Source organism: Rhinichthys klamathensis, unplaced genomic scaffold, assembly GCF_029890125.1.
Source record: "Rhinichthys klamathensis goyatoka isolate OS25496 unplaced genomic scaffold, OSU_Roscu_1.1 h1tg000271l_1, whole genome shotgun sequence".
Classification (NCBI taxonomy): Eukaryota; Metazoa; Chordata; class Actinopteri; order Cypriniformes; family Leuciscidae; genus Rhinichthys; species Rhinichthys klamathensis.
This window is the reverse complement of record NW_026606791.1, coordinates 112,782-123,520: the sequence shown is the minus strand read 5'-3', so window position 1 is coordinate 123,520 and position 10,739 is coordinate 112,782. Positions and strand designations below refer to the sequence as shown.

The 10,739-nt window shown below is 37.9% G+C and overlaps 1 protein-coding gene and 1 non-coding gene across 2 annotated transcripts; one reads left to right on the top strand and one right to left on the bottom strand.

The window, feature by feature from the left end:
* Positions 1 to 264: 264 nt before the first annotated feature.
* Positions 265 to 3,387, bottom strand: rps27.1 (ribosomal protein S27, isoform 1). Its single transcript, XM_056268429.1, has 4 exons — positions 3,285 to 3,387; positions 2,551 to 2,659; positions 2,348 to 2,458; positions 265 to 510 (listed from the first exon to the last, which is right to left on the bottom strand). The coding sequence occupies exons 1-4, from the start codon at positions 3,288 to 3,290 to the stop codon at positions 482 to 484; spliced, it is 255 nt and encodes an 84-aa protein (XP_056124404.1). The 5' UTR covers positions 3,291 to 3,387; the 3' UTR covers positions 265 to 481.
* A 1,961-nt stretch (positions 3,388 to 5,348) lies between these two features.
* trnap-agg (transfer RNA proline (anticodon AGG)) lies at positions 5,349 to 5,420 on the top strand. The gene has a single exon. It is a non-coding gene; the product is annotated as a tRNA-Pro (tRNA).
* The last annotated feature ends 5,319 nt before the right edge of the window (positions 5,421 to 10,739 follow it).

Here is a 10,739-nt window from a genome sequence, read left to right as displayed (position 1 = left end):
TTTTTCAACAAATGTTTTTCAAGAAACAATTCAAAATACTAGTATGATTTCTGAAGGATCATGTGACCCTGAACAATGCTGAAAATTCGGCTTTGCATCACAGGAATACATTTAAATATATATATATAAATAGGAAAGTAATCTTAAATTGTGCCAATTACTTTTTTACTATATATATTTTTTGTTTGATCCTTGCGCTCCAAATAACTTTGGTAACAGGGTTTAGTGGTTGACATTTTTAACAAAAAACTCATTACATCATCATTGTAGCCCAAACATTTTATTGAGACCGAGACAGAGAGAGAAAAAGAGACACTAGGTTGGAGGGTGTTCCTGTCGGTTCTTCAGACTTCTAAGGGTGTTCGGTTTCATCTCCTCATCTCTTGGCTGAAATAATCAGGCTGCTGTCACTGAGGCCGGTCGTCTCCTCCCTCTCTCTCTCTTTCCGTCTCACTCTCTGAGGAAGCATCCAGAAAAGATCTTAATGCTGCTTCCTTCGAAAGGAACACCCTGGAGGGATGAGAATAAAAGAGAGGTCATTATCAAAAACAACCGCTAAGCTCATTAACAACAAGAGCATGAAGAACAGCACACAATGCCCTCAAACGTTTGTCTTTATCCTGTATCTTTTGTGAAGTGTAATTTCTGTGCCTTTAGCAGCACCAAAAAAAAAGGAAAAACAAATAGTTTTTCTGAGCACAACCATATCCTCTATTGGATGGACAAACAGATAATCCCACCACAGAGCTACAGAATTCATACTTTTCAGGAAAATCTACCAACGAAGGGCTTAGTTATCAATGCACATTAAACTGGTATAGAAGACATTTTAATACAACAAAAAAACTACACGCTTCACCTTTCAATGGACCATTGCAATTTTTTGCATTTTTATTCTCCCTTTGCTTCTGCCAGCACAAAACCACACAAAGATCATCAGGATTCAACCAAATAAATCTGTTCCAAAGCAGAACCACAAACATCCATCCAAAATATAGCTTAGTATCTATTTCAATCAGATCAACATTTGCAAGAGTTTTAAGGTTTGAAAGATGTCAGAGAATATAATGAACTGCAGGCCTATAACAATAATGAATATTCAGGAACAATATCATGCACATCAAAATCCCTGTACTGCAATAACCACAAATCATATACAAAATCAGCTTGTGCGAACAATGACTTTGAGTTTAGAAGTTCAGCATCTAAACTCACAATAAAGACAGCAAATGGTGTCATACTCAATGAAAAACTATTTTAATCTGTCATTATTTGAAGTCAGAGCCAAAATAATGTTTGCACTAGATGGCGGCTGCTAACTTGAAGTATTGTCTGCGGTTCATTTACAATATAGAGACAGTTTTAACCAATGACATCACAGATCTTCCAGCATCAAAAGTAAAACTCACTGTCAGCAAAATAACTCCTTTTCTTGAGTTCAACTCTAAAAGTATGCATTCCAAATGGACAACTTATCTTATGCATCTTATCCTTGCATCCAAAGAAAATCACATTCCTGATTCTTGTTAAGTAATGCTTTATTTTTTCCTTTAAAAACACAGATCTACTACAGTTCAAGTCAAACCTCAGTTCTTAAGAGAATAACATTATCACAACATGTTATTGATGATATGAGGGTTTCTGACTGTCATACTAATAAACAACCGAACAGCTTATTTGATTTTTCCACTCCACTTTTGCTCGTAAACATGTATAATGCCGGTACACATTGTACAATTTTGGGCTGTCCCAGACAAAAGATGACTAATCATGGCTCAAAGGTTCAGGTTCAAAGACGGCTGTTGTCACGGTCTTGCGACCAAATACAGTCTGCGATCATTTTCTGACTGTGTCAGAAATTTAGAATGATCATCTCCCAGTGTGTTTGCTGCTACGACCTACGTCTACTGACTAGCCAATAAAAATGCAACATGAAAGGCGTATAGGTCAATGCGACATGGCACTAAAACTTAAGACTACTTACTTCAAGCTCGAATTCGCAAAATTGGCATGCTAAGTTGGCCTCTTTTCCCTAGGCATGACCACATCCATATTCTCCTCTTTCGATTACTCCACTTTTTTTCAGCACATATAAAAACCACAATTGCCAAAGTGCGATTCATCTTGCTCTGTTTACCACTAGCGCATGCTGTTGATGTTTTATTCTTCTATACAAACTTGCGCCGTGGCCTATGATTCAATAAGTGTCATCATCGTACAGTCTACATACACGTCATACCCAAGTTTATTAGATCCATGTCGTACAGTGTGATTTGTAATGATCTTATAGGATTGCCAAAATCGCAGTCTGTAGTAGGCATAAGTCTTAGTGAAAACACGAACAAACCTTCTGTGAGTCGAGCTTTGCCTCCGGTGGGCTGACACAGCACAGTTGAGCAACCGACACAAAGCACGACCGTCTGTGCGTGGCTGAATACCGTTGTGATCTTATAACATCCTGAAACACAAGAGAGACATAACACGTTTAAGACTATCCAGACTCTGACAGGTACAATCATCCAGTATATTGATTATGTGAAGGACACTCACCTGGACACTTGACATCCATGAAATAAGAATTGGGACTCTGTACGAGTCGCTTCTTCTTGTGCCTCCTCCTCTCCTCCTCAGGGGTGGGGTGCAGCAAGTCTTTTGCGAGCTATTTAAATAAATAACATGGCAATACATGAGAAAACTGCTTTTAAAAACCAATTGACCAGCAACTTTACATAAACTTGTATTGAAATATGGTGAGCTGCCCAGCCAGACAGCATCTTTGGGCATTACATAAGTGCGCATATGACGCCCAAAAATAGTGTCCAAGTAGGCATCACATTAGATTTTGAGGCAGCCATTCAAAATCCTTTGAGTCTTGATCACATGCAGTTAATTTGGGCAACTCAAGAAAGCTTCGTGTAATCGTTTACAGTCATTAAGCCATTTTTAACACCTCAGATGTGGGACTTAAACAATTTAGCAGTTTTAAAATTATGAATGAATAATGTCAGACTGCATAAACACATCTATACTTAAATGCGCGACACGTTACAGTTAAACGTCCATGTTTTGTTCTATGTGGGCCGCCATCTTGATGCAGAGCGCGAACGCACGCTTCCGAACCATTCAAGACTAAACACTTATTTTTATGTTCATCTTCTCGTTTATACGGCAACGCGCACATTAAGGTCAGTAATATGGATATGTTCGTGAACGCGCTTCAATATTTAGGTCTTAATGGCTTGTAAGTGGTGTATATTGACATGTTTTTGCTCTCTGGTACTCACTGGCATGTTGGCGAAGATTAAGCCGCTGCCAGAAAGGAAGTTCCAAGCGGAAGCAGACGAATATCATCGGACGAGCGCGGACGTGAACGGAAAGGCGTCATCAGACGCAGAGCGCGGACATGTTGGTAGAGGCAGATGAGGTCAATAACAGAACGTAACTTTGTCTGTATTGTTTTCTTTTTTTCTCTTTTATATAGTTTTGTAAATTCTATATTTTTTTGTAAATCTTCTTTTCCCCTGGCTGTTGTTTTTATTTGTATTTCTCCTCCCTATTTTTTAGTGTTAGGTTATATTGTAGTATAGGCTATATCTGAATGATTAAAAAAGACATAGGCTATAATAAGGAGGACACATGTAACGGGTTTAATGGCTCCTACATAAAATATATGCTGGAAATGTATAATAAACTATGACTATTTATTTTAATGATCTTTAGCCTATTTTAATTAGGCTAATACTTAAATTAGGCTATCTTATAAACAAAAATATATCCTACGAAATTGTAGCTACCGTGGTATGAGTTTTTTCAGATAATATATCATCTTTGTGTTTTATTTTTGAAGTTCCTTAATGAAGGTTAAATATCCTGGTGCATGATTATGGCAATTATTCTGTTTGAACATTGTATAGGCTTCAAAATACAGTGGCATAGGCTATTTCATACCATGGTGTTTTTTTTAAGAGTCGTTTTCTGTGTTGTTTTATTCATTTTAACTTTTCATCAGGCCTATAATACAATTACATTGATTTATAAGTCTGATATGAGTACTATTCATTTGTTAAACTGTTTAATGTTAAAGAGTTCTGATGTGGAATATGCAGCTGGTAACGGGAAGTGTCTTCCTAAGAGTAATGCCATCTCAAGTGCACTAATAATGTACTTGACCTGTCCTTTAGTGAGCAGAACTCCTCCACAGAACATCAGGAGGAATCAAGACCGACTGCTCACTTCCAGCTAATGATGAGAGACAAGTGTCTGCAGATGCGGCCACCCCGAGACTTCACACTGGCAGCTGCAGCATCATTCATGGGTCACTGCAGTTGCTGTAGCAGTACAGCTCCTGTTCAGCATTCCAAAACGGACATCTTATCTATTGTAGGATCAAGGGCAGTTTGTTTGCCTACAGTAGAATAATGAGAGTTTGCCGTTAGGATCCTGAATGGCTACATGCCCAGGGTTTACTAAATAAAAAAGGATGTTCAGGAGAAAATGTTGGACAGGTTAAAAATAATTACCTATTATTTTGGTCTGGTTATCTTTAACACATATCACCAAAACAACCTGAGGTAAAATGGTGTATTTCATCAGATAAGTGAATTGTGGTCAGGTAATTCATGCAGGCTGTCCTGCTTTGGCAGTAATCTTTGAAAGATCTCTAGTACATATTAGACGATTTGGCCCAAATGGTAGTGCCTCTCAGTATGTGAGACAGCTTGATTGATGCCTGACTATCTGAAGAGCTGAAAACCCCATTCAGATAGTAGAAGTTACGTAGGCTATTACTTGCAGGAAAATGGCTTTAGACAAATATTGTTTACTTGATTGGGCCTAATGAAATCCGATATTCCCATGAAAAGGAGAGTATTTTTCCTGTAAATGTCTTTACCTTGATAAATGTTTTGGTCCACTGCCAATATAAAAAAACTAATATTGATTATAATTTGAAGACAATTACAAATGTAAGTATTAACATAATCATACATTGGCTTTACTCTAAAGGACTTTGATTTGTTAGGCTAATTCGCCGTATTAAAGACGATTTGAACTCATGGTAGGCTACTTAATTTGGTTTAGAATAACAAAACAAACTGGATTAAACTTTAAATTGAATCCCCGTTTTATTAGGTCAGTGAATAAGATCAAATATTTTCTAATGTTTAGAAACTTCATGTAACAAGCTCGTTTAACAGAAAAAAGTTGTTTCTAGCCACGTCACTCAATACACTCGTTAACAGTAACTTAGCTATGTGTGAGGTTTATAGCGTTATAGCTGCATGATAAAAATGTCAAATTTAGCTTATATGCGTGGTTTGGCCCCAAAATATTTGTCTACTTCCGTGTCTGGCTCGTTGGTCTAGGGGTATGATTCTCGCTTAGGGTGCGAGAGGTCCCGGGTTCAAATCCCGGACGAGCCCGGTGTTTTAGCACTAAAGCCAATATAACCACAGAACCTGACTGTATCATTAGTCACGTACAGCAGCTCAAGGCGCCTGTCAAGACTTGTAGAAGTGTTGTGCAAAAAACTCCAACCAACCAAGACTTTTGAAAAACCCTTTTGGCTCATTTATACTTCAAAAATAACTGATAGCTCAGAGTGTTGTAGCAACGTGATTTGCTCTCTGTATTTTTAGTCCCATTGGTAGTAAAGTGTCTGATTTAAATCTAAATGCAGTGTAAATAGCCAATAATGCAAATAGAAGACAGGACACAAAATAATGTTACTTAAAGTTCCTTCTATTTCCAGCTTGTTCAAACATTTGGCCATAACTGGATGACATAATTTGTTTTGATTCATATCTGGCATAACAGACCTCATTTCATGATTAAAATGACGTAATGAAAAAGAGAATTTGACAATTGTTCATCATTGCATAATGCATAGTCTTCCATTCTGAACACAGATGTAGTTTTCATAAAATCCTTGTGTTTCGTCCAGTGTGTTGGATTGGCCGAGATCACAGGATATTAGTTATTTATCTGCTCCTCCTGATAGGTGGAGGTGGAGATGGCTCCGTATGGATCCACAACTGTTTGAGCGCAACGCACGACAGTAGCAAACAAGAAGAGGCAGAGAAGAAAGAGAAAAAATATGGCAAAGCCCAAATCCACATCGATCTCCAGCACTGGCAGCACTGGCTGGTCCATCGGTGAAGTGCGTTGCTCAGAGAAGCTTGTCAGATAGTGTCACCAATGTTGAACGGATGGTTTATCCACAAGGACACTGAGATGTTATCCACATGTTATTGTGTCCTTGAAATTTAGTCAAAGTCCTTTGGTAGAACTGGGACAGAGTACCGGTACAATGGCAATCCCTGTTTCAGTGTTTGTTTTTTGACAGGAGATCTTCACTGCGCCCTTGCGAATTGGATCCCAGAATACGAGTGCTTGCTTACGGTGTATAAAGCCACATCACCCTGATTAAAAAAAAACATCATTATCAAAATGAGGCAGTAACATCATACAGGCAATGTAACAAAATATTTGCAGCCCACATTTGATGTCGAATGAATTAAGGCATGATTGAACCTTATATGAATTATAAATCAACTGAAATCGAAATAAACTTGACAGGCTCTGTTCCCATTATAATCAAGAAATGAGACAAGAGGAATATTGATGCTAAAGGATGAAATATAACCCTTAATTGGCTCTGTTCTAAAATCTAGAGGTTGTCTACTGTCTAGGTGTCTAAGTTGCAGTCACATTAGCGAAATTTCAGCCAAAAAGGCCCGTTGTCTATTGTCAATGGTGTAGCGATTTATGACGAACAGCTCACACAGAAGTCACTTTCAAACCAAGCAGCTTTCTGTTCATCAACATGGCACGGCCAATGGGAACCCTTTGCAAAATCTGCGGGGGAAATATTCACCCTCACATGGAATTCCTGATCGCATGGATTCTTATTGAAATTACTGTACATCGCCTGCAAAGATTTGCCAAAAATTGAGGCCCTTGCAAGTTGCAGCACTGGTTGTTCCAACTATTTAGCAGGTGAAATCCAGTAATTTTTAAATGGAATCCACACGAATGGAAATTTTGCCTGAGGGCAAACGATTTCACCATGCAGACTTTGCAAGTTGGTCAAGCTGATCACACAGACTCGCAGCGCTGACCAACAACAAACTTCTTGGTTTGAAAGTGACATGCTTCCTACATCGCTACACTACTGACAATAGAAAATTGATTTTTTGCCCACAAAATTTCACTAACGGCACTTTAAATAAGATCACATAACTGAAATAGAACCTCAAAAGTAACAAAATTTGGAAAACTCTACCGCTGCGTCCAAAATTCACATACTGTCTTGAGTATATACTGTACTACATTTGAATTTGAACTTCCTTCGCAACTGTTAAAAAAAATGTTCTATATAGTATGAATGTGTGTAGTATGAATGAAATTCGGACGTACTACGTCTGTCATGTTGTCATTATCACGTGACCAACCAGCATCAGTTACGTCGCTTCACTGCCATTCCTAAATCCTCTCCCGTGGCCTCATGGGATAGTAAAGTGTCCATCAAATGCACACTTCAGAATCTGACAGGAAGTAGTAAGTCATCCGGGAACTTTTCGCCCATTGTTTTTCGAATACTCTGCATTCGGACATACTACTCAGTTGGCGTATTGTTTTTTGCATACTATATAGTAGGGAAGTATTCAATTTCGGACGCAGCGTACATGTGTAGCAATTTAGCATGTTGCTAAGCTAACAATATGCAAGCATGAAGTGGCTAAAACAGTCATTTTTTATTAGATTGTCAATTGTTTTATTTATTTTGGGGATATGTATAATGGACACCAATTGGAAGGAATTATCTTTTCACTGTGCTCATCATAATGATGCTTTTCTGCAAAAAGATACATGTGAGCTCAGACCCCTGGCTGTGTTCAGTTCAGTTCTCCGTGCTAACCTCCACATGACACACTTCTACATTACCATCTCTGCTCTGACAGTCTTTCAGTCAAACATCTCCGTTCTTCAAGTACACCTGGTGGACCTTCATCAAACAGAGCATTTGCATTTTTGCGGCCTCCTCCTGGCACCCAAGCCATTATGAATAGTTTAACAGGAGTTGAATGACAGGAGTTGAGTTGGGTTAAGCCTGGCTGTGGATCAAGCTCTGGCCTTTACTGAAGGCCGTGGTCCAGTCACACGCCTGATTCAAATGCGTCCGTAACTCAAGCAGGCCTCAGACTAAATAGGTAAGGACACGTCACACCAAGGGAAAAAAGAAGGACAAAGAAGAACGTGATGGAGGGGAGAGGCCTATACCAGAAAGACAATACTCAACAGCAATTAAGTTCGCCACCAGGGGCAGCGTGAAGAGAAATTGAGACAATGAAGGGAGGCGATACCTTTCATTTGATTGGCCGGCAAGCCAGAAAACGGATGGAGCAAGAAAGAGTAAGGTGATGTAGTAGAGATATCCTTTCCAGTTATATGGTTTCTACACTCACGTTCAGGAGAATGAGGAGGAAAGGGAGGGGGAAAGAAGGAAAGATGAGGAAATTGTTGAGTAAACTAGAGAGATGGGGCCATTTCCAAAACCTCTTATAAATAATGAATAATCCCAAAGAGATTTAATTAGGGTAACTGAATAAAGTTTAGCCAATGCACAACTAATCTTGTGCCCCATGGAGGTAGATCTCATTTCAGGTACTACACCGCTGCTGTTTAGGAATAAAATATTACGTGACATATTACATCATTTAATTATTTAACATTAATTGCTAATAATATTAATATGATTTAAAGACGAGATATTATATGTTTATTTTTATTACACTGGTTTAATTTAAAATGTTAAGAAAAATATTTATCATCACCCTGAACACAGATTAAACTTTAGGATTTTTTTTTGCCATACGCATCTGTATAATTGACAAGAAAACAGGAGGTTTTCAATCATAAGAATCAGAAATGGAAATACTGTACATTGCTCTTGGTTTTATTTATAACGTTTTTAAAATCGTAGAAAATTTTCTCAGAATGAATTTAATCCGGTATTAATACGAATAAAATATGATTAATAATATTCCACAATAATATTAAGCAGCTCAACTGTTTTCAGCATTGATGATAATGTGTCTTGAGCATCAAATCAGCATATTAAAAATGAATTCTGAAGGATCATGTGACACTGAAGGAATAATAGCTGCTGAAAATTCAGCTTTGCCATCACAGGAATAAATTAGATTTTAAAATATATCAAAATAAAAAACGGTTTCTTTAAATTATAATAATGTTTCACAATATTACAGTTTTTACTGTATTTTTAATCAAATAAATGCACTTGGTGAGAATAAGAGACTTCTTTCAAAAACACTTACAACAGTTTAATTACTCCAAACTTTTGTCTGGTAGTGTATATGTGCATGCCTTATTTTTGCAATAAAGTAAAAAAAATAAAAATTATATTAAGTATGTATTTCAGAAAATAATTCTATATTGCCTGTCACTTCCATGGAGACTTTAGCGCAAAAATGAGGCATATTAGATAACATTATATCTGTTATAAATTAATTTGGCATCATGCACTCACCTGTATTACATGTCCCATCCCATTCTCCTCAGAGTGGTACAGACCTTATTTAGATAGAGTACGCCGAGCACATGATTTAAATGACCCGTAGGCCAGAGTACCATAGAGATATGGAGGGACAGAGCTGGATCACCGCTGAAAGACATGGAGAACTGAACTCAAAGTGTGCAGTCGCTGTGACCCTTATGTGTGGAGGTAGAAAAGTGACACGACCACATTACCATAGAGGACCAATTACAGTCAGTGTGTGATCACGCTAATTGCTGATCTGAGATCAGATTTCAGCCCATAACCCTGCATTAAGGCTAACAGTCATAGTGTGGTCGGTAACTGATCTAAGATATTAAAGTGGCAGTTAACTCTAATGTTGTCCAAGGTTCATTACACAGGGGAGAGTCAGGTAGCCAAAACAGTGGAGAGTTACAGCGGATGGTATTAGAGATGTGAATATTTAGTATGGGTCCCCAAACATGACATGCGGGGGGAAAAATATGTATAATGTGGCCACAAATGAACAATTCATTCCCACGACTTACTAATACGTCAGCATGTTTTACTAATTTGTTCCCTTGTGCTGTCTAGACTTGGAGAAGGGCTACTCTCTGAAAATTAAAGGACGTTTCTGGAAACTAACTGGCATGACGCATTTATCTTACTAATAATAAATTGTTACATTTGAATTTATTCTGAATTACTCTGAAATTAACAACTAGTAGATTACGTTAAATCCATACCACCAAAAATCTACGCTCAGGTTAGTAACGGACTCCGCCGAACACATTGGCATTAGTCGTGTGTACTGAGACTGTAGAAGCTAATAATGAAATTTCCGTTAATAACAATGTGTTGTTAGACCAATCTGAATAGGGTGAGCCTCAACCTCTGATTATCGTAATATTATTCTAAGTGTTCATGTTCAATGTTTATATAAAGTTACCATTAGAGAAGTTAAATTGGTCAACTTATTTCTATGGCAATGGTCATGACCTCTGGTTAGATATAGTCTCAATTAAGTGTGTACAGATCTACGGGGACTAAATATCATACTTAGAAATAAGCAAGCGTGGTGCGGCATCTAAAGGTATTAGTCAACCGTCTCTGCTAATGATCAAGACTGACGAGTTTGTGATTATGAGATCCGTATATCCGGGCGCAGTGAGACTCGAAGTGATAAGAATCCGAATGAACG

What these genes read in the sequence shown, in the direction of transcription:
- rps27.1 (XM_056268429.1), bottom strand. An exon ending in CATGGATGTCAAGTGTCCAG is followed by an intron (nt 2,459 to 2,550) that starts GTGAGTGTCCTT and finishes CTTGTGTTTCAG; the next exon opens with GATGTTATAAGATCACAACG. An exon ending in CAAAGCTCGACTCACAGAAG is followed by an intron (nt 511 to 2,347) that starts GTTTGTTCGTGT and finishes TCATCCCTCCAG; the next exon opens with GGTGTTCCTTTCGAAGGAAG.